Source organism: Drosophila suzukii, chromosome X, assembly GCF_043229965.1.
Source record: "Drosophila suzukii chromosome X, CBGP_Dsuzu_IsoJpt1.0, whole genome shotgun sequence".
In the NCBI taxonomy this organism is placed as follows: domain Eukaryota; kingdom Metazoa; phylum Arthropoda; class Insecta; order Diptera; family Drosophilidae; genus Drosophila; species Drosophila suzukii.
Window position 1 is genome coordinate 3,571,462 of NC_092084.1, and position 23,772 is coordinate 3,595,233.

Consider the following 23,772-nt stretch of genomic DNA (forward strand, 5'->3'; position numbering starts at 1 on the left):
TGCTCCCTGATTAACTCAATAAATAAACAATTTGCACAGTGAAGAGGACAGATTTCAGGACATTGTTTGGCCAGCAATTCAATTGGTGCCACATTGAGACAACTCCAGCAGCACATTTTTGGAGAAAAAAAGAAAAGGCATGAGGCAACACAATGAGAAAATATTATATTGTTCAATAGTCAAACACTGCGTATACGTGATCTAACCAAAAACTGATTTCATTAGCACCAATACATTAAGTATACGTTATTTGAAATGATTTCTTTGAAGAAACTATAAGCTTATTTCATAATCAATTAATATAATTTTTCATATTTATAAATATTATAATGATTGCTAATTAAACACAAAAAGATTTACCTAAAACAAAGACATTACGTATACGTAATTAAAACATTTTCTTAAACAAAAAATTACGTATACGTACGTGAAAAGACTTTTTAAGGAACAAAACAAATTATTTTATGAAGTTTCTTAGTTTTCCATTTGCATATTTCTCCTTTATGAGGAATAACCTTAAAATGTGCCATAAAACATTTAAGTAGAGTTCTGACATTAACGAAAAGTGTAGCATACTTTTTTGGAGCATTTATATGTTATTTGAAAGGCTCAACATTAATTCACTAATTTAGCACTGAAAAGGCTTAACATTTTTCACAAAAATCAAGATATCAATCAAAATATGATCTTTAATATTATATAGTTTTCCCACTGTGTACATCAGCTTGCAATCATATTTCCATCTGATTTTTTGAAGTCTGTCCAACTCGCACACTCACTCAAACGCCAAATCGAAACGATTTTCAAATGCAACACACACACACACAGAGCAGGAAAATCCAAAGTAAAAAACATGGGCCAAAAACAAAAACCAGTGACTGGGAGAGAATAACAAACAAACAAGCAGCAACAACAATGCAAAAATAAGTGGAGAAAAAGTATAATTTCCATTTCAAATTGAATTTTCATTTGCACAAAATCAGAATGGAGATGGCAAGGAAGCAGCAGCACTCGCATATATACTATATATATCTGTGGATGTGTATATGTGTAGGAGGTGTACCATGCACAGATAAGACGTAGAGCTTGCTAAATATTGGCCAAAAGCGAAAATCAATGTCCTGACGCGGCCAGTTTAATGTTTTTGGGATTACAGCCTGCCGGCGGTCGAGCATACAAGCCAGAGAGCCACCTACCGATTTTCCCATTTTCCCCGGAAAACCATACGTACACACATACACCCTATATGCTACGACGTGCAGCAACTTAATTTAGCATTAACACACACACTCGCAGAGACACAAACCCACACACAGACAGGCATACAGGGGAGCTATGTTGTTGTTGTTATGGCCATTGCAGAGGAGCTAACAAACTTTGGAACCCCCATACCATCCCCCTCCTTTTCGATGACCGAAGATCCATTCCCCTGCTAGCTACGTGCCACATTACGTAGCCGACTCGTGGGCCAGCCCCCCCCCCCAAAAAAGTATCTACAGAAAAGGCCAAGCATAAGCAGGTAAGCTGCTCCAAAAGACACTACTTCTTTTTTCCTGTGTATATTTATGGTTCAGTGGCAAAGAGTTAAGCTTAGCTACACTAAGCAACGATGGCAAAAAGTCATAACTTCCTATGCTATATCGAAACACTCTGCATCCAAAAATAGCCTCATGAACCCCTTAACATGAGAACATGAGCTAATATATTTAAAAATCTTCTCTAAAGTATAAAACGCAAAAATGCTAGAGGAAATTGATAGACAAATTATTCTTGGGTTGATATTAAGTTGGTTGTTAAAGTGCTTTTCCCTGAAAATAGACAACAACCAATTTTTTAACTTTAAATTGGAAAATAAGCTTTAAAATGTAAAGATTCAAGGCTAAAAAAATGTTATAATATATTTAAAATAGATTAAGTCAAAAGTAGAGATAAAAAAGGAGAAAGACTGCTAAATAAATAGTGACAAAATAAAATGGTATATTTCTTTAAAAAATATTCCATAGCTCTATATGCTTACTACCAAACCAAAGGTAAAAAGTATAAAGATTGGTATAAGATGTCATAATATAATATTACAAATATTTTTGTAAGGTCTATAAACTAACTCAAAAGTAAGGTTGAGTTGCAAAAAGATTCGTAACTGATAATTTAATATTTTAAAAGAAGTTCATTTGGCTTGACAATTATGTGTACCCTAAGTGTTTACCATGTACCCCAGAGTCTGGAAATCGCCTTACACTGCCGTAACGCACTGTGGGGCATTCAACTTTCGCCTGCCACTTTGGAATTTTGTTTATTTCCGACACGAACCGCCAACGGCAGCTGCGACCCAGCCGAAAATCATTTCAGAAATTGTTCTTTCAATTTCGCGTGGCCATTTGATTTTTGGACGAGGCAAGCAGGGGCGTGGAAAAGGGGGGTCGCTGATCACTGTAAATTGCCCAATGAAGGGTATTTATTTAATGCATTTCGCTGCGGGCCAATTAATTTATTGAGCCTTGAGAGGATGCTTCCCAACGTTCCATGGCTGGCACTCTTTTGATTTCCCACACGTGTCCAAAGGGGGTGGGGGGCAGAAAAGGCCCCCCCTTTGGCCCAGGGGCGGGGGAGGCTGCAGCTGCAGGTGCAGGTGCAGGTGCAACTGTCCCAACGCTCACGGCTGATTTATCGTCCATGAAATTTATGTTTAGTTTAATCGAATGGGGCAAACAAAAATTGTGCAGAGAGCGGCCTGCTTATCGCTGGCCACCCGACACCGCCCACTTGCCACCACCCCTTACGGCCAAATCCAGCCCCCTCTCACCCACACCCATGGAAAAGTTTACTTAAGCACAGGAGGTGCTGCAAAATTAAGCAGCAGCAGGAACCACTCAACTCAAAGTGGGATGGTTGGATGGTTGGCTTCTTCTTTTTTTAGGGGGTGGCTCTGGCCCCCCATCCACCGCCCCCTTTTATTTCTTCGAGCCGTCCATGCCGCTTCTTCTCCTCGAGCGTTTACTGCTGCAACTCGCAGACGCAACTATTGCAAAATTTCAACGTGAATTTATTGCATGAACATTTCTTTTTCCCTGCTGCCTTTTGCATTTTTTTCGTCTTCCTCATCTTCGTGATATTTTCGTTTTTCCTATATACCATATATATAGTTTTATATTTTTTTTGGGCCATCCTAGTTTTTGTGCTGAATTTCCGTGAGGCCGCCGGCTATATATTTGTCTATATACATCCGCACCAGCATGAAATGCAGCTCATCTATGGCATATAGTATATGGTATATGTCTGTGGCGGGCCCTAAAGTCGTTTTATAGTTATAGCGGCCTCGGGAAGTAAATATTTAGCAGTTGCAACTTTTATGAGTGCCGGTTGCTTCAAGTCTGTAGGTCATAGCCGCGGGGTCAAAGTTTAAATCACCTTTGAACCGACAGAGAAGGATATTTATTTCACAAGCTGAAGGTTATTTTGTGCCTAATTCAATTTATTTAAATATTTTTAAACTTTCAAGTCTAATATTTAACTTGCCACCCCGCCATTTGATTTAAAATTTAATCAAATTTCCAAATGGAATTGCCGCACCAAAAACTTTTACGCATTTGCATCTATCGATTTGAGTTTCATTGGCTTTGGCCAATCGCAATGCAAATGAAGATGCCCCCAACCCCAAAACTCCGCCAACTTGGCCTAAGTAGCCTCGATTAATGTGCAAACTTTTTGGCCACTTGCATCCGTTTCTGGTAATTTGAGGCCCGGCTTGCCCCCTTTTAGCTGCAATTTATTTATTTATTCTGTTGCTCATTATCTGTGCCAAGGGGCGCTCCGCTCCGCAATTAATGTTGAATTTACGATGACAGATCTGTGGCATTGATAAGGCGGCGGGCAGAAGGCCCCAGAAACTAACCTCAAGTGCACAGGAAGCTTATCGGAGGACGTGACTGCAAGCTGCTGCACTGCAGGAAAAACTTACAGATCTAAAAGACTATGCCAAAAGAAATAAATGGTGCTTGACTTGGGCTTAATCAATATTAAGCACTTTGGAATTTATATGATACAAAATTTTTGTATACTAAAAAGGCAATTATATTGCGAAACAAAGTCTTAATAAGGAACGCCATACCTCGTTGAACTCGTAAATTAATTCCCAATCGATTGGCATTCAAATCTGAAGACTTTTATTTTTGACCAATTTTTGCAAAAAAAAAAACATGAAAAATCCCTGATAAAAATACGAAAATTGGTCAAAATTTAAAGTTTTCGGGTTTGAACTTCAATCGATTGAGAATTTAATAACGAGTTCAACAAGGTATGGCATTCCTTATTCCGGCTTAATTTCGCAAAATTATTGCGAAAACACTTTGTTGTTTTTGTGGACAAATAAAAGGTCTTACTTTATAGCCAATAATTTATAAAAATTAATAATAATAATAAAATTAAGAATGTAAGAAATTTTAGTTATAAGAGTATATAAAACTAGTATTTTCCCCTTAAAATAGAGAGGAAGAAGAGCTTTCAATATAACTTCCCGTTGAAAAAACATACTGTATTAAAACATGAATTAGGCTGGATCTTTACAAGAAATCCACCATACTGTATACTTTTTTTTCCCAGTGCTAATGCTGCTGCTCATGTTCATGTTGTTCTACTTGTTGTTTGCCCAACTTGCAGTGTTGCAAGTTATGCAAGCTCGTGTCAGGTTGATGTGGAAAATTTGCATATCGCATATCGTTGACACGGTTGACACTGACCCCAAAGGGGCGTGCCAGTTGGAGGGGCGTGGCAGTTGTGGGGTGGGGGGGGGCTCTGAGTATAGTGACGAGTAGGAATTATTCAATTTTTGACTAGATCAAAGCGGATGCGCTGACAGCGGGCAAATATTAACCAAATGGCGGGGCTCCCAGTGACATGGAGGGACTCCCCAGGACTCCCCAGGACTTCGGGACCCCGTCAGGACTGCAGGACTGCAGGACCTCTCCAGGACTCACCTTGCATCCGGGCCAAAAGCAGGAGCAGCGTACAGCAGAGGGCCTGCAGCAGCTCCATATTTCATCAGCTCTGAGTTATGCCAGTTGCGCCAGCGACAAGGCGACTCCGGCGAAACTTGGCCCGTAACTTACTGCCACTGTCAGTGGCACTTCTCCTCCTCCTCCTCCTCCTTCACTTCACCTTAACGTCCGTTTTTCCGCGCTTTTCCGCTTTCCCAGTCCGCGGGAAAGTCCTCCACCTCCTCCGCCTCCTCCTCCTGATCGCCGAACAATATGCAACTTAAAAGGCAAACGGCATTCTGCGTAATTGCACGGCCAAGTACTGCAAAGAAACCAGAAGAGCGGTGGAAAATGAGTGAGCGGTGCATAGATTGCGGCGGCGGGGAGGGGGACTTAAATTAATTAGGACAACATGGCCACCACGATTTTCGAGGGGTGTCCAAACGCAGGAAGTACCCTGCAACAGAAGGGATGGAAAAAATCAGCACTCAAAAAAGTAAGCAGCAATACAAAATGGTAAACTAAATCCAGACTTCGTATTCTAAAAATGGATTTAAGAAAACAGTATTTTTAAGTCCTCCAAATGCCTTATAAAGCGTTTACCAACACTCAAATTGACCAATTTCAGGGCTGACCATTAACCTACAATAGATTTTTAAGTTTATCGTTCCTTAGTTGAAAACAAATGTATAAAATGTTACTTTATACATTTTTTTAACTTATAAAGAATATAAAAAAATTAAAATATTATATCCTTCTTTTTAGAAATTTTTGTAAAATGGTTTTGTTACTCTAAGCAATGCCCTTATATATTTAAGAACCTAGATTCTCTCTTATGACAAAAAAACTGTAGTATATTTAGAAAATTAAAAATATAATGTTTAAATAAACAGAATGAATGTTAACAAATCAATTTAGCACAATACAAAAAAATATTCATTGAATCTTAGTTCATAGCCAACAGATTTGTTTATATATATAGATTGTAGATTGTATTTGAGACAACATATATAATATATACCCCACTTTGTAAAGGGTATGCGGCAGCACTTGTATTGGCCATAAATGGTGTAGGGTATAGTTTGTAAGGGGGACTGGGGGTTCGGCCCTTCGGGGGCATTACGTCAGAGATGAAATGCACTTGCTGCAAATGTTATTAACAAACACAATGCCATAAATACAGCACACTCACACACACGTGGGTGGGTGGTCGATGGGCGGAGTGGGCGGTGTTCGGCAGCAAGGACACGGCGAAACAACAACAACAATGGCCACGGCTGAGTGACCTTTCTGGTCGTCAAGTAATCGCATTCGCAACGGTAGCCCCGACAACTTCGCATTTTTATGGCAACAAACGTCAGCCATAAACATTTTTATAACGCTGCAAGGCGGCGACGGGCGGAAAATGGGCGGAATATGCGGAAAAGTGGGCGGGCCGGCAAAGAAAACGCATAAACCACAAGCAAAATGAATTGTGTTTTCACTTTTTGTAATTAGCCTGCACTAAAGTGCTCGAGAGAGTGGGGAAAAGTGGGGAAACGCGAAGGCAATGGCCGTACTATCCCTACTCCTCTGGAGTTCCGCTACGTCCGGATCTGAATCATGATAAATACACCCGAACCGGGTGGAGGAAGGTACGGGAAAGTCGGGGGGAGTTCGGGAAGTACGACCCTAGAAAGTTGGTCATGGAAAACTTTACAGCAGCTGCTAATCGAAGTGGGAAAAGGTGCGGACTTCAATCGATCAACGATTCCGCAAAAGGAAACCAGGATTTTCCAAGGAGATTGCGGAATTACAAAAGAAGTTCCTGAGATTCCCAATCCGATTTTATGCAAATTCGTAACTGGCCAGGAGAACAATAAGTACTAAACCATTTCTTAAGCTACTAGCAGACTTAGAAAATGTATATGTGTAAATTCTAAAACATTACTTGAGCTACTTGATTTCTTAATTTATCAAACAAATTTAAAATTGTTCAACTCCGTTTGAGATAAAAGTAAAACCCCTTGTAAAAAATCGAAACAATCGGTATTTTTGTTGTGCGCCTCGATTTAAATAAATTAAGTCTAAAAAACGGCTTAACATAAACGTATTTTTCTTCCAAAAAATGCTAATCCCTATTTTTTCCCAAAAAATATCAGTTTTTTCGTCGACAAATTGCGAAATGGAGCCAGAATAAGGAATGTCATACCTCGTTGAGCTCGTAATTAAATTCCATATCGATTGGCACTTAAACCTAAAAACTTTAATTTTTGGCCACTTTTCGCAAACCCCTTATAAAAAGTGCGAAAATGGGTCCAAAAATAAATTTCCCTAAAAGTGATAAGGATCGTTAGCCTAGATTGTAAGCTGCTCAAAACAGTCGGTCCTTTTGTTGTGCGCCTAGATTTCACTAAATTACAACTGAAAAACTGCTTAAAAATAACGTATTTTTCGTCAAAAAAATGCTACCCCCTATTTTTGCCCAAAAAAGATCATTTTTTTCGTCGACAAATTGCGAAATGGAGCCAGAATAAGGAATGCCATACCTCGTTGAGCTCGTAATTAAATTCCCAATCGATTGGCATTCAAACCCGAAAACTTTAATTTTTGACCGATTTTCGCAAAAATAGACGATGTTACCCCTTATAAAAAATGTGAAATTTTGTCAAAAAATAAATTTCCCGGAATGTTATAGGGATCGGTAGACTAAGTAGTTAACTGCTCAAAACAGTCGCTCTTTCAGCTGTGCGCCTCGTTTTGACCAAGTTACGACTGAAAAACTGCCAAAATTTATGGTATTTTTGCCTAAAATCTTTCTACCTATTTTTTGGCCCAAACAAACTAGGTTTTTTGGCAATCATTTTGCTAAATAAGGTCGGAATATGGAACGACATACCTCGTTGAGCTCGTAATTAAATTCCCAATTGATTAGCATTCAAACCCAAAAACGTTAATTTTTTACCCATTTTCGCCAAAAAAAAAGACGATGTTACCCCTTCTGGAAATTGCGAAAATAGGTCAAAAAGTTATTTTCCCGAAAGTGATGGGGATCGTTAGCTTAGATCTTGGCATTCAAACCTGAAAACTTTAATTTTTGAGAATTTTTTTACAAAAATAAATGGTTTGACAAATAAATATATTTTCCGGACAAGTTTCCGAGTACATTTTAAATGTCGGTTATTAGCATGCGCTTAACTTGTTCACTTCCCCTGAATGTGTAAAATGCAGACACTTTAATTAAGGCCGAAAAAACACAAACACAAATTTACGGAAACCGCAATTCTGGTTGAAGCTTGAAGTTTCTCCACGAGCCGAAAGTGAACTTGAAACTATTCGGGGCTGCCTGTGGAATTATTTACTCGAAAAGTCCACTCTTGGCCGGAAAAACATGGCAACAAGTTCTGGCGAATTGAGCAATTTGGCCCGGAGTCCAAGTCCGAGTTCGAGTCCGAGTCCGCTTTAAGTTATTTGTATTCAAAATATTCATTTCGTGCTGGCCACGTTCCACAGAGCCGTTGCGACAATTTGTAAACTAGGCCTGAATAAAACATGAAAATGGAAAACAACGGGGGGAAAATGGGAAAAACGGCAGCGGGACATGTGACCGCTCTTTCGGCCGGACCAAAAACAAAACTGCACGGTTACATAAACAGGATAATAAGGCACTTAACATGCACTCGTCGCTGTTGGCCAACACACACATGGCCAAAACCTCGAGCAGCAAATGGCGAATGTTGAATGCCAGGAATGCCGGAATGGCTTCGTTGTAGGCGTAACAATAAGGCGGCCAGCTCCAACTCCAACTCCGAAAACAGGACCTCCACTTATGTCAGAGCAAATCAAGCGTTACAGCCCCCCTCAGTCCGCCGCCCCTGTTGACCGGCCCTGCAGACGTCCCTGCCTTAATTTACGTTTTATGTCATGTCACGGACGTAATTGAAAATTTCCCCCAGCTCCCACATGTTTGCATATGGGCCCAAGTTAATAGATCGAAGCTAATGAAGCCATTGCCAAGTCAGGAAATTAAGACGACAAAACAATTTGGACCTATGTAAGCTATAAATAACTTTTCACGTTTATACTATACACACACTATATATACAGAATCTATATTAATCAGAACGGTCATTAATAAATAAAAAATAATATTCCTCATTTACATTATTAACCTTAAAAGAAATAATAATAATAATAATAATATTATAATATAATGTTCAATTAAAAGGAATAAAAATTTTACTTTTGAACCAATCATCATCACCTAAAACATGGTTAACAAAGGTAAGGTAAACAAATTGGTAAGCTAAAAATATTGCGGTAAAAAATGGAAAATTTATTTAATTAATATCTCTAATACATATAATAAATTTCAATTACTGAGGGAATAAATAAAACAAACTTCCACAAATTTGTAAGAGAGAGATAATAATCCTTTTCCATATGACAAAATGAATGATAGAATTATTGCATATAGGCATAGTACTAGTGTTATTTTTAACGAACGTAAAGTTCTATTTTTGGGTAGACAAATTAAAAACCAAAATGTTGATCGTGTATTGCAAACAAATAAAATATTTGCCAAACACACACATATCAGCTACTTCAGGACAAAATAAAAAGAACAACTATCACCATACAGAAAACACAAAACACTGGAAAATCAAATATGAAAAACATTTATTGAACTTCTTTCCGTTTCAGCTATTTTTCCAGATTCACATTATGGCCCATTTTTCACAAGAACACACTCGGCATTCCATTTGATCAGCAACTGCCAGTTACGATAAGTGAAATTCATTTGCCAACTTCTGCGAACACTTTGCCACTGCCAACTTGTTTGGCCAGAAATTAAACTACACTTCTCAATTAACTTTTGTGGAAAAACTGGGGAAACTCGGAAAACTGGGAAAACACGAAGACGCACAACAATGGCAGCAGATTATGCAATTTAAATGCAGCCTTATCTCGCATTTCAGGCATTTGTCACACAGTTTACACATTGGGCACACATTTTATTTGAATTTTAATAAGTCGCTTTTATATTTTATATGCCGGAGCAACGAAACGAATTTAAAATCCCCAGAATTTAAGCACAATTGTGTGCTGCATTTATGCCATAAATAATTGAGATGTTTTCTACAGATTTAGACTTGGACTTAGCAAGGCTTTTTTGCACTTTAATTTGCCTGCTCTTTAAGGTTTGTTGGGCTTTTTTTAATGGATTTTGTTGACCTTCTTCTTGGCCCCAAATTATCAGGCAAACAAAAACATGACGCCGAAAGCCCTAAATTATTGAAAACATTTAATTTCGGACTACTGACAATTGGGCTTAAGTTGTAAATGGAACTTAATCCCCGGGGATATCTGCATGTGTCCGATTAGCCGCAGGACCTGGCTCGAAGGACTCGGGCAGGACACAAATCATTCGCAGGCCATTGGATCCTTAATTTGCTTTAAATAAATTTTATTGGCATTGCCATGCAGCTGAGCAGCTGCAGGATCTCGGAACCCTTTTCCCCCTTCCTCAGCCCGCAACTAAATGACATTTATTGTCAGCCTGGAAAAGCGGGGAAAAGTCGGGGAAATGCTGGGCGATACGTTAACCGAAAAATGTCTTTTCATATTTTTCATGCACAATTTCAGCCTTGTATGCGTTGCATTTTCATCTGGCCACCCTGACTCGCCCCCATTTGTATATATAAATTTTACTTTTGCGTATTTATTTATTGACCAGGTCCAGAGCCATTCCATGCCGGTTTCATTTGCCGGCCGCGAAGAAGAATATTGCAATGGCTGACAAATTTATTTCGTTTGCCACCGCCGGCGGTTTTTCAGCTGCCCCCTTTGCCATACCCCTGCACTTTTGTTCTTTTCATTTTCACAATGTGTCGAGCCCTGCCATGCATATTAAAATGTTCAAAAAAAGAAAACACACAGGGAAACTGGGAGGCTGGGAAACTGGGAAACTGGGAAACCACCTCTCGCTGGCCATTTACTGTTGCATATTCATTATTGAAAAGTTTTTCTGCCTCGGCCGCCTACAACTCATAATAAAAATGATAAGCAAATGTTTTAAAATCTGCCACATATATATTTATTCATATACACATATATCCATGGGTATAAATGCATTGGGCTGGCTATGCAAACACATGTACGCCGATTTCCTTGAGGGATCAAATGAGTGCTTTATTTTATTCCATTGCAATCCATTTTATTTATTTGTTCGCCCGCACCGCATGCAATTATTTCAGTTTGGAATCAATTTATTTGCAAATTAGTCGACCAGAAGACTATTGTCCGCAAAAGCTCTCCAAAGAGATCAATTTTTAGTTGCAAAGAGTGATTACAAAATTATATGGCGGATATATCGAGCATTGTGCTTTGGGACAATTGTTTAAGCGGTGTTTAATAGGTTTTTAAGATTAACGATTTTTTTAGATTTCCTTCCAGTTTTTAAAAGAATATTTAAAAAAATAACCATTTTTTTATCACATAGTACTATTTTTATCTTTTTAGCCTAGCCCAACAATTTGTTTAATTTCTCTTTCAGATTTGCAAGATAAAACAGTTTTAAGTCTTATTTTAAACAGTAAATAATGCAATGTATAATTCTTTAAATAAAGACATAATTAAGTTTTAACATTTTTAGAATATATGTTTAAAAATTTCCTAATGCAGCATGTTTTCTCATATACCATTTTTATATCCGCACATTTTTTATATTTAGCCGTATTGCTTGACCTAACAACTAAGCTAATTTCTCTATAAGTTTTGCAAGACGAACATTAACTGAACATTTTAAACAATTATTTTTTTAAACAGTTGAAATATATTAATATTTTTATATCATCCACATTTTTCAAAGGCTTCAGCTTAGTTTTCTACGTATATTTGTGAATTGCCACAAGAAATGTGCAGTTAAACTTTTGAGGCAAAGTCCCTTACTCCTTGGTTTTTCAGATTTCCTCAACTAATTACTTTTGGCGACGGGGCAGCCCTAGAACTTCGCTTTTCGGCCAAGTTGATCCAACTAGTTTGTGGGCTTCGCCAACTTGCTTTTTGGGTATTTTACGGGGATTTACCACTTGGTAAATTGCCACAGATCGGCCAGATGGGGCGCAATAAAATCTAAAGAAAACTGAAAGTCCCTTTCCCAAAATCACAAAACACCTAAAATCACAAAAGAACACCCCGCATGGCGTGTGCGTTACGACTTTTTGGCGTAACAGTTGCGTGGAGCATTACGAGGAAATTCCAGGCGATACGTAAACCTAAACGACTGCTAATTGAAATATTAACACCTAAACGGACGATGACGATGGCGATGGCGATGTCACCACAAAACTGGCGGCAAACTCGTCGTGTGTGGGGTGTGCAATTAAACGAAATGCGCATAACAATTGGCCAACCACGATATGCGACCTCAAAAACATAAACAACCGCAAATGTTGCGTCATGAACACGCAAATGGCCAAAAAGAGTACAAAACGCCGGAGGGAAAGGTGCCATTTGCAATTGTAATACTCCCCCATATCACGGGGGCGAAGCAAATAAATTTTATTCCCTCTGCGGCTGGTAAATTTAATTTGATAAATTGGAATTCTAGTTCGAATTCTCATTTAAGATTCGTACCAACATATTTGTTTTATACACCATGTTCTATGCATCAGAAACAGTATTAATTTCGGACTTAACTTTTCTACACTTTAAAATACTTATATTATAAAATATATCATGTTATTACGAAATATTAAATTTGAAATTTATATAATAGGTATTTTCTTTTTAATCAATCATTAAACGAATTTATAACCAGAAAGGTTTTGTACATCTTTATATTTTTGAACTTGAAATGCATTACAAAAAAACATCTGAAAAACTTATATTATTCGGAACGTGTTTTAAAATGTCTGTAATAACATATAATTTATTCTTACAATAATGATAAATTAATTTTCTTTTTATTATCGTTATTAAAATATCTTAACCCTTCTTATCAATTTCAAAGGAAATAAACCTATATTAGCTTTTATTTGGTTTTTTTATTAAAATTATATAAAAAAAATTAAAATATATAAAAAAAACAATGCCAACATATAAATATTAAATATTGCAATCCAAAAATTCATCTCGTTTAATCTTAACTTTCAAAACGAAACTACTCAGTATTAAAGACTATAAATTTGTCAAAAACAAGTGAATCTTAATTTGAATTTGCATTTAAAGATAGAACCGAGGGTCATAATCTTTTTCGAATACACAGAGAGTCACACAGTTTAAATCTTTTAAAAACTGTGCGCAATCTGTTTGGGAAGCCCGAATAAACCGAGTTAAATGGCGCTCCGGAATAGCATCCTAATGCAGTATTTTTCGAGCAGCTCGGCCAGGACAAAGGACTCTAAGCCTGCGTCGATTCAGATTCAGTGCTCCTGGTGAATGTGAATGCAACTTGATTGGCAACTGCGACGACAGACAAAAGCGACCATCGGAGAGAAGAAAAAGGAGCCGTTCTACATGTGCGCGCCAAATTTTTATGAAAATTCTTTTTATTAATTTCGTTTTGATTTCGTTTGGCCATTTTTTTTTTGGCTGGGAGCATGGAAAAAATCGCAAATAAATTGCCAGCTTGATTTTATTGTCGGCAGCCTGATGATGTTGATGGCAACGCCGTTTCGGGGAAATTGTTGGCAAATATTTGTGCAATTCCTTTTTTTGTATTTTGCATTTTGTATTTTTTGTTTGTTTCCTGTTGTACTAAAATTGCGTCGTGTGGAGAAAACGAGACTGTTGTTTGCCCAAAAATTGGCCATTTGATTGATGAAAATTTGATGGAATATATTTGCCATAAATATTCGTATAAGGAATGGTGGCAATGATTACAATCGCTCTGCGAGAACTAATCCGCGTCATTTAAGCCATTATTATAGACATCCAAATTACCAGACTTCTGTAAAAATTATGTTCTATAATTTTTGAATTAGCCCTCAAGTGGAAAGCTCTTTTCAATATATCTATTTAATTTTACTAATAAGGCTTTTAAAATTCTTTAAAAATCTCTTTATGATTTTTTTAAGTTCGGGCTTGAAAAAAGTAACACTATTTATAAATTCAATATTTAATAAAAACTTCTGTTTTCTTTGGCAATATACGGTAAGTTTTATTCAATTCCTAGCAAAGAACTCTTAATTCGAAAACTAAAACTTTAAAATTAAAAATCACTAGAACAAACCTTAAAAATCGGGAAAATTTACTCTTCCTGCCTCAAACTTTTAAAGATTTCAATTGAAAGCGTTGATAAATCTTAGCATTATTGAAAACAGGCGTTATAGAGAGGGATAAATAAGTCTTCATGCTCAAAGCTCCTTAAGATTCCAATCGAAATCGATGATAAATCTTAAAATTATTGAAATTACATTTGTTTTTCCAAACTAAACACAACTTTTTATGCAAATATGTGAAAATATTTGACGGAATAAAATAGAATTTCAACCTATAGAAAAGAAAAACCTTGCAAAAGTGCACTCCATTCAAATGTGGACACTGTGGAGCAGCGGAAATCTTGAGGATTCCACTGGTTTGCCGGAATTCAGAAGGTGCGGCGTTTTGCTGGCTGACTGCACTTCCGTTTCCGGCACTCGAAGTTGCCATTTAAAATGCAATCGAGAAACGATTAGTCAACAAACGTTTGGCTTTGTCTTCGATTTCCTGGCACTGGGAAAATCGCTATTTGCTATTTCGAGAGCAGCAGCAGCGGAAAGTGGGCGGGAAGTTTGACTAATGAAAATTACCAGGCAACGGGGAAAAGCGAAAAGCATGTGAGTTTGTTTTGCCCCGCTTTTGGATTATAATGAGCACAAATTACGTTGATTTTCGGGGCCTTTTTTGTTGGCTTCGCTTTGATTCGGTTGCGGTTGCAATTTGTTTTTGAACAGAAGTCACCCGGTTTTGTGTGCTTTTGCTGGGTTTTTGTGGGGCCTCTCATTAGTTGCTCGAGAAATTTCATTGGCTTTACCTTTTAATTTGATTAATTCTGCCTGGCGCTTCTCCTTTATTATTTTTTTAGTGCCGACACGCAACAAAAAAAACAAAAATCATTAATAAATCGCTTGGATTGTAGAGTGTGTGTGGATTTTCTTTACTTAATTATTTTTTTTTTATCAATTAATTCTCTATAGAGACGGTCTTTGAAGCGCACTTTGCTGTAAGAATATCTTTTTCCCGCTACGCGAAAGGCTACGAGTCCTTTTTGGCAAGGTAAGTTCAGAAATTCGGGATGCAGGACCAAGGACGACTGACTACCGCACGTGTTGACGCTTCAAACAAAACTGTTGCGCGGCTGAAGAAGCAGCCACAACAAACTCGCAGCGAGGCGACTGTGGCACGGAGTCCTGGCCAGGACCCTCGGCAGGAAGAGCCGAAGGGTCCTTCGGCTGTCGGTCGGGTCCTTCAGGACTGCCGTTGGCTGTGGAGCAGTCCGGCGGCCCTTGGCCTCGCTTCCTGTTTACAAAACTGGCCATCGGCGCCTGCGCCCCTTCGTGAAATACGCAGCCGAAGGCCTCCGGAGCACCCGAAAGGACCTTAGCCGAAGGGAAACGATGGCGACCCGAGGCCGAGCACGAAAATCCCCGATTGCTCTCATTCACCACATGGTGGATTTCGTTTCGAAGCCGGCTACCGTTTGTTTACGTTTTGTGTTTACATTCCAGGACCAACGGGAAACTGGAAACACGTGGCTGTCCTTGGAAGCCAGTAAAAAAAGGATAAAGGACGAAGGACGCATGTTGGGGCTACGAGTTCGTTGAATCCCAGCGTAGTTAGTCGGCAACGGAATGTTGGCAAGTGCCATTGAAGAGCTGACTTTATTGACTGCCAGCCGAAGGGGAGTTTCAAAACAAAGGATCAATTTCTAAGGATTCACTTAAAATCTCTGCAATTTGGCATAGAACTTTTATGATACATACATAGGTTGCAATGTATCTAAGCATTTTAATACATTTTTAAATTGTGTGGGTTCTAGCGATATTATTTTATTTCATATTATATTATATATATTTGTATTATAAACTGTAGTTTATAATAACGAATTATATTATATATTATTAGATATATATATAACTTTACCTATTAATATAAAATGTATTTTGTTAAAAAATAACTAAAGAATTCCGTTATCAATCTTAAATATGTTATTGGGAATTACAGAACATTTTTTTGAAACTAAACTTTAATTAAAATTAAATATTTGGGGCTTAAAATGCATTTGATTTCAATATATTTTTCTTTATTCTAATGTTATGATTGTTTTATGTATAAAATAACTGAAATTGGCCATTTAGATTGTTAAAAGAAATATATTAAACTTCTACTATATATGTGGATGTAATCCGTTATTTAAATATTGTATAAAAATAATACATTTTGTTTACTGAAATAAATGAACTAAACGCCAGTTGTTAAAAAAACATTTAAGAAATTAAAAGCGTCTTTAAATTGAGTCCCCTGCAGTTTGTCCACCTCTTTCGTTGTATTTTAATTGGAATTATAGAAATATACTCGTATAGATATAAAAAAATATAGATGTAATCTGGGAATAAATAATTAAATAATCGAACTAATGAATGCGAAATTAAGTTTCAGAATTTCAAAAGCTGATGGCATCTATAACATTAGCTAAACTTTAAATTTAACAAAACTCACACCAAGTTGATGCAAAATATTTAGAAAATTTAAAATAAAATCACACCTTTAAACCGAAAGCTCTGCAGTTTGGCCAGCTCTTTCATAAGTATCTGGCAGATGCACCTGAGTCCGGGGTTCTGCTTCCCGAATTCAGAGTCCTGAGTCCTGGCTTCCGTTCTGCCTGCATTTCGTGCGCATTTTTCCATCTGATTTGACATTTGTGCTAGGTAAACACAAGAATGCCAGCAACTTTTAATAAGACCAAGGAAGTGGACGGTCCTGGTTTGGGTTTGAGTTTGGGCAGGGGGTTTTGGGGGTTCTGGGGGTTCTGGGGAAGTGTCGAGTGCCGAGATTCTGGCCAGTCTTGGCCAGAACCGCTTTCAAGTTTCCACACACACACACTGTTTGTGTGCCCCTGTTGGCTCTTTTGAGCAATTTAGTTTGCTGCCATTTGCCACAAATGAAATTCGCTTTTTTGGGCCGCCACGGCGTATGCGTCATGTGTTTGCACTGCACTTGTTCCTCGTGGAGGATGAGTTCTGAAGAACTCCCCATCTCCGTCCCTACCCCACAAAGTGCTACAAAGTGGACCATCCCGAACCGAACTGAACTGAACTAACTAGCTGCCCGCCGAATGTTTGTTTGTTTGCTCAATTTTAATTAAATTTTTAGCATTGCTCGTGTTTTGTTCGGCACGAAAATTTAAGCAAATTAATTGGCGCCCAATAATAGAGAAATCAAGTGAAATGTTTGCCAGTCGGTAAGTAATTTTAATTAATTTCCCGCGCCCTCCACTCGCCGGCAAAAGCTAAAATTGCAATTGCAATCAATGCGGAATCAAGTCAAAAGCCCAATCAAGTTGTTCAATAGTGGGGCAAGTGGTGTGAGTGGTGCGAGTGGTTGGGTGGTGCGACCTGCAGGTGTCAGTCCCTTGAACAGTTCCAGATTAGAATACCAAATACCCTGGGCGGTGATCAAAATGGACAGAAGAAATAATTAATACTTATAACACTAAACTTCGATTTTTAAAAATATCACCGTTTTCCTATAGGTCTTAAGTATTATCACAATATTTAAATTATTAAATAACTCCTTAACGTTTTTTAAAGTAAGCTTATCGTTGATGTACAATTTTTTCGAAGTTTTCAAATTACAAAGAGTAAATAAATTTAATTAAAATTGAATTTAAAATATTAAAAATCGATGGAAGACAAAATATTACAACAAATTAATATTTTTAACACAAAACTTAAATTTTAAAAAGTGTTGCACATGTTTTAAAGTCTCGAACAATATCACAATATGCTTTAATCAGAAAATATAGTAATGAACAATTTTTAAAGTAAAGATCATCATTTATTTACATTTATTTTTTTAAACATTTTAGAAGGTACCTAAATAAATTAATAAAATTTAAATTTCACAGTATCTTTTTATTGGAAAATTAAGTTCAGAACCTTTAAAGAACTGAGGAAAAATGTTCTAAGGTCAAAATAGCATATAATTTAAAATCTCAAAAATGCTCTAGAAAATAGACTAATTAAAGCTAGATCAAATATTTATCCCAGCATACCCTGCTACCCTTGAAAAAGTAGCACACGTGAGACAGGAAACGGCCTTCAGCCCCACATGTCCAAAAGTTCTTTATTACCTTGGTAGCTGGATTATTAAAATTTCATCGAATTACGTGCGAATAATACCAAATTGCCCTGGCACTCTATACGTCGCCTTGGCTTTGGATCCTGCTTTTCTATTTTCCTTTTCTGCTGCCAGTCAGTGTACAATTAAGTTTAGCAGCCACAAAGGTAGGAAAACTAAGACAAAACCAGATATCGGTGAACAAAAGTTATTAATTTTTTATTGCACTCGTACCGAATTTAGCCCGGCTCAAGGTTGCACTTTCGGCCGTGGAATAATAAAAATAATAAATACATTTATACAGATGCTCGTGGAGGAAATATATAGAAAGCTGGGCATTTCTGCGGCTTCAATGATGATGATGATGAGTGGGCTGCCCCACAATAAAGCAAAACTTTTTTGATTACTTTATGCTAACGGCAGCTGCGTCGCGTTCACATTTAGTTTTTGGCTTTGGCCACAAAGTAATTGCAGGGCCAGCACTGGAAAAAAAACCGGCAAAAATCAGGGGCGTCGCGGCGAGGGGGTTGGAAAACGACCAACCGACAGATGTCTGTACATGGTCTGCCATGCGGCGACTTTCGGGGCACCCAGCCACATATTGAGAGAGTTATGAAAACGGGCAACAAAAAATGGATTTGATTTTGTCATCCAAATGGACTCCATACCCTGTAGTAATTCTGTATTTAAATGTTTTTAAAAGCAAGTCAATAGTTTTGACATTGACAACTGAATTATATAAGTCCTTACAAAAAGGTTTGAATCTAGCACACTTAAAAAAAATCAAAGCAGTTGTTAAAAAAAAAGGTTTTAAAATGTTTGAAGCTTGTCAAAAAAAACGAAAGAATTAAAAACATTAAACATTACATATATTTTTGTTGCAGAAATAAAAATGTAATACAAGCAGTATATCTTTTAAATACATCATTTAACCCTTTATAAACGTTTTTGACGGTTTCCAGGCTTACTCACAACTACATTTTTTTAAAACTTAAAACAAAACAAAATATATAAAATAGAACTAAAACAATTTTTGACATATTTTTAGATTTTCTTAAGACCTTTAATTTTAGATTAATAATTTGAAACCAAAAATAAGAAGGCTATCTATTTTGTACAACATATTTCTATGTTATGTAAAACTTTAAGAAGTTGTAATTTGTGAATTTTTTTTAGGGTATTCAACTAGCTGAACTGAGTGTGCTGCAAATGTAATTAAGCGAAAGACGCTTGAAATGCGCGAGCTTGACCGCTCATAAAACTTTGACAATGCTGACCTGCCACGCCTCCTTCCGGGAAAACCCCCCCCCCCTAACTTCCACCCTCCTCCCAGTGAATGACCGTTTTATTAGCCGAGAGACATTTGAATCCTGGCTAGCTGAACACAAAAAATGCAAAAAATGTGGCAAAGAGACTGGCCTGAAAGTGCATTCATTACTCATACGACATGCTGTCGTTAGTCAGAAATTAAATTTACGAAGCGGCAGCTGAGGCGAAAGGTTGGGATTGGCACACATATAGGATATATATGGGATTCGGGATCGGAGGAGCTGGAACTGCTGGCCCAGAAAATGGAACTGGTGGACTTGCCACAGTTGATTGGTTAGCACTAAGCGGGAAATTTGCCGGCCATAAATGTCGGTTGGGCAGCAAAAGCAGCAGCCTTATGCCACACATCCTTTTTGCCCCTTTTTTTGCAGGCTGCCTGCCTGTTTTTCCTGCCCCACAAAAATTTACATGCGCTCAAATTTTTAGCTGCCGCCTTTTTTCTGTTCTTTTGCCTGCCGCTGGTCATTGCCTGTGAAATATATATATGCATATACCCCTGTATTTAAAGCCCCAAATATATGTACGATGTTAACTTGGCTGGCCAAAAATGTTTGGAGCCAGCTAAAGTTTCTCCAGCTTCCCCCGTTTTTCCCGAGACCCTCGACTTGCATATGTGCCGGTTAAGTGGTTTTTGTGGCTGAAAAGCAGAAAACTCATTAAAGTTTATTTCAAACACTAACAACAACAACAACAGCAGCAGCAGCAGCAGCAGTAGGAACTGAAAATGGGGAGGGGGTTTTTAGCAAACTTCGGTCAAAAATTAAGACATATGCCCAGGCTGAAACCGAAACTGAACAGAAACAGAACAGCCACGAACTTCACAGTCTTTGTCCATATCTATACAGTTATGCATGTCTCCGACTTGACACTTGGAACCCCCCACCCTCACCCACTCTATATATCGACATGCACTTCCATGGGTGGCTGCAAAGGGGGGTTTCGGGTGTTAGGCACTGGGGGTTTGGGCCACTTTTGCTGCGGTTTTTGGGCCCCAAAACTTTGCCAAGTGCAGCGAGTTTGACGGCATGTGGACCGCCATATCAGATGGGGGGCTGCCCAACCCCCGAGGAGGGGGTCGAAAGAACAACAAAACTCCCATCGAGTCACCCACGAGGGTCAATTTACTCAATTCCGAATTTTCCACTGCCAGCCCAAGGGCTCTTCAAAAAAAACAGCTCTCGGTTGCAAATGCTCACTTGCCGGGCAGCTACGATCGCAGATTAAGTTCGGTACTGGGAAAAAATGTATCCAACCCTTTTAGGGTCCTTCGAGCCGGATCTCGAAAGCTATTCTTCCTCCTTTAATTCTTAGATACATACAATCTATATTTTTTCCTGAACTTATTTTAGGTTTCTTCATCAAATGCTATAAAATATAACCAAAGCCAAATTCAATTGGTGTTTGAAATACTACTTCTATGGTCCTACGAGCCGGATATCGAAAAATATTCAACTGTAACCAAAATAAAATTCAATTAACCCTTAGTGTGTTTAGAGTGTTATTTATCAATTATTGTATACTATTACCCCCTACTGATCCAAAATGCGGCCACTTATAACCACTTGAAGAGAAGATATTTTAAATTACTTTATGGATATCTTTAATATAAAATCCCGGACCCCTTGGGGGACACAAAAACCAAAGTACAAGAAGCGCAGGGCGGCCTGTGCTAAATATGACATTATATTGTGTGTGTCGCAGCATGTGTTTGGTTAGTTGGCCATTTGGTCAGAGGGCTGGCCTGGTTTGGTCTGGTCTGGTCTGCAGTAGTCGGTTGTAGCCATCCTTTGTTGTTGGCACACTCGGCACAAATTAAACAATCTGTTGACAACTATTGGCCACAAAATCTTTGTTAATTGCCTTTTTGTCTGGCCTCAAGGCGGGTGTGTGTAACTAATGAACCACCCACAGTTTGCTAATTGCTCTGACCCCGCCGCCCCTTTCGTGTGTTTCTGTTTCGGGTGGTCCCGTGCAATGATATGAAATTAATATAATCGGCTGCTGTTTAAACTGCAATTTGGTGAATTTAATTACACTTCAACCGCACCCACATTTCGAGGGTTCTTGGGACTCGCAATGGACTGAAAAGCATTCGAGATTCTCTAGTGGATACCACAGATATACAAAATGGGAGCTACAAATAGTTATATTAAAACGAAGTATATAATACAAAGAAACATTTGCTTATAATGGATTAAAAATGGCAATGGAGTGGCAAAAAAATGTTAAGAATGTTTTTGAACTAGATTTGGATGAGCATTGATTCTCGGATTTCAGCTTACTATATAGACCATAAAATTAGTAAGAACTGTATAATATACAGAAAGTCTAGATGATTACAGGCTCTTTTATCGGAGATCAAAGGTCAATCAAGCTCCCAGAGCGACATCAAAAACAAGTCTTAATACTCCAGGAGGCGACTCGGACTAGGGACACTGAAATAGAAACATAGAGCCAAGAAACAATCTAATTTAAAGTTTACAACTTACGAGCAAACAACAAATGCACTCAGCCCAGAAAGAGAAAGAGACGGCGAGAAGGGGAGAGGGCTAAGGCGGGGCGGAAACGACTTGCAACATGCAATTTGTTATCTCAAGTATGCAAAATTATGAAAGTTTATTTAAAAGTTATGCCACGGCCCGCTCTTTTGGCTGCCAGGAAAGCCAGCCAACCGAGCAGGATAATAATTGTGCCGCCTCCAACAGCAGACGCAGATACTTTTCCCACACAGATACTTTCCCACACAGACACTTGCCACACACCCACACACCCACACACGCACACCCCGAGAGTCCTTCTCACACATTATTCAAGTTAGCGGCGACAATTTATTAGTTTTACAATACAACTTGGCAAATTGGTGTATAAATCTTGGGGCCTCGCGAGTCTACTTCTTTCTGCTCTCCTTTAAAACCTGATCTTCGCTAGAGTTTTAAACAATGTGCAGAATTCTGAACACGTTAGAACCACGGATTTCTCAATTCTCCTATTCCCGGGATCTTAAAGATTTTGTTTCTGCATTATCGTTAATTACAATTTGTATTCAAATCTTATTTTTCCTATTAAAAAATATATATTAGGTATGTTGTTATACACTTATTTGAACAACTTACGTTGCTATATTTTTATTTCCTAGGTTCGATTTTAGGTTCTTGAGAAGATCTATGATTTTCCCATTTCCTGTTGCCGACAAAGTTGCCCCATGCTATGAATACTACGGGTTGGGGAATGTTTCGGAGTTCCAAAGTGTCATTCTCTTGTCCCGTAATCGGTCCCAAGAAAATCGCAAAAACAATCACAAATAAGAGGGGACGCGATGCGTGCATATTCAAAGATGAAAGTCGAGCTACTAAAGCAGCATGTTAAAGAGGCAATCTCCATAAGCAAGAAAGAAATACACAACTAAAAATTAACTTCTGTGATTTTAAACCATATAGTTGAGATCTTAAATAAGCAAAATTATTTTTTTTATTGGTTATTTTCTTAAGTGTGGGAAAGTCGAACCTTGAATGAGATCAATGCACTATCGTTTTTCCTGATCTCGTATTGTTGAACTCAATTAACACTTGGACAAATGGGGACTTTGAAACCCCCTTCCCTTTGACAGCCTCCGATTTCCGTCGCACATATGCTGTCCGTACAGTGGGATGATTTTCATCTTTAAGTCCATACAATTTGTATTACCAAAATTAAGTTCTAGTAACATCTTTATATTTTCTTTAGAGTGTTGTTAAGTGCCGCAATGCAAAAAACTGTTAAGGTAAACAAAGTGCGTGGTATTTTGATTGCGTATAATCTTGTTTTTCCCCCACTTATAAACCTGCTTGTGTATGTAGGGTTCATTTTAAAAACCCCATCTATAAGCTTATCATTGTTATTTGTTCTGTTCGAAGGACCCTAATGTGGGGGCGAACATCAGACGGCGGCGGCAGCTTGCGCTTTATGATTTAATAACGCTGCATGGGTGTGCGACCCCCTTTTCCACCGCCCCGCCGCTTGGCCCCCCTTCCAGCCACCCATGCACATTATCAACAACAACGTAGTCGTTTGCTGGGCGCTGAATTGTGGACACTGGGAGAAACATTAAAAAATACTGGAAAATTATGAATTTTTTTTTACAATTTTCTCACAATTTAGGATATCTTTTAACTTGAAAATCTGTTGTTAA

The 23,772-nt window shown here is 38.1% G+C and overlaps 1 protein-coding gene across 2 annotated transcripts in view; it reads right to left on the reverse strand.

Moving 5' to 3' along the window:
- The window catches only part of CARPB (Carbonic anhydrase-related protein B), a 69,832-nt gene that overhangs the window by 40,462 nt on the left and 5,598 nt on the right, over window positions 1-23,772 (reverse strand). Inside the window, exons 1-2 of one of the 2 annotated variants that reach the window (XM_036820667.3) lie at window positions 14,971-15,260; window positions 4,974-5,295 (exon numbers count right to left, since the gene is read on the reverse strand). In XM_036820667.3, the coding sequence (XP_036676562.1) occupies window positions 4,974-5,031 (58 nt within the window). In that variant the 5' untranslated portion in view covers window positions 5,032-5,295; window positions 14,971-15,260. Of the gene's footprint in view, window positions 1-4,973; window positions 5,296-14,970; window positions 15,261-23,772 lie in introns of those variants that run through there. The other variant, XM_017081643.4, reaches the window with a different exon arrangement.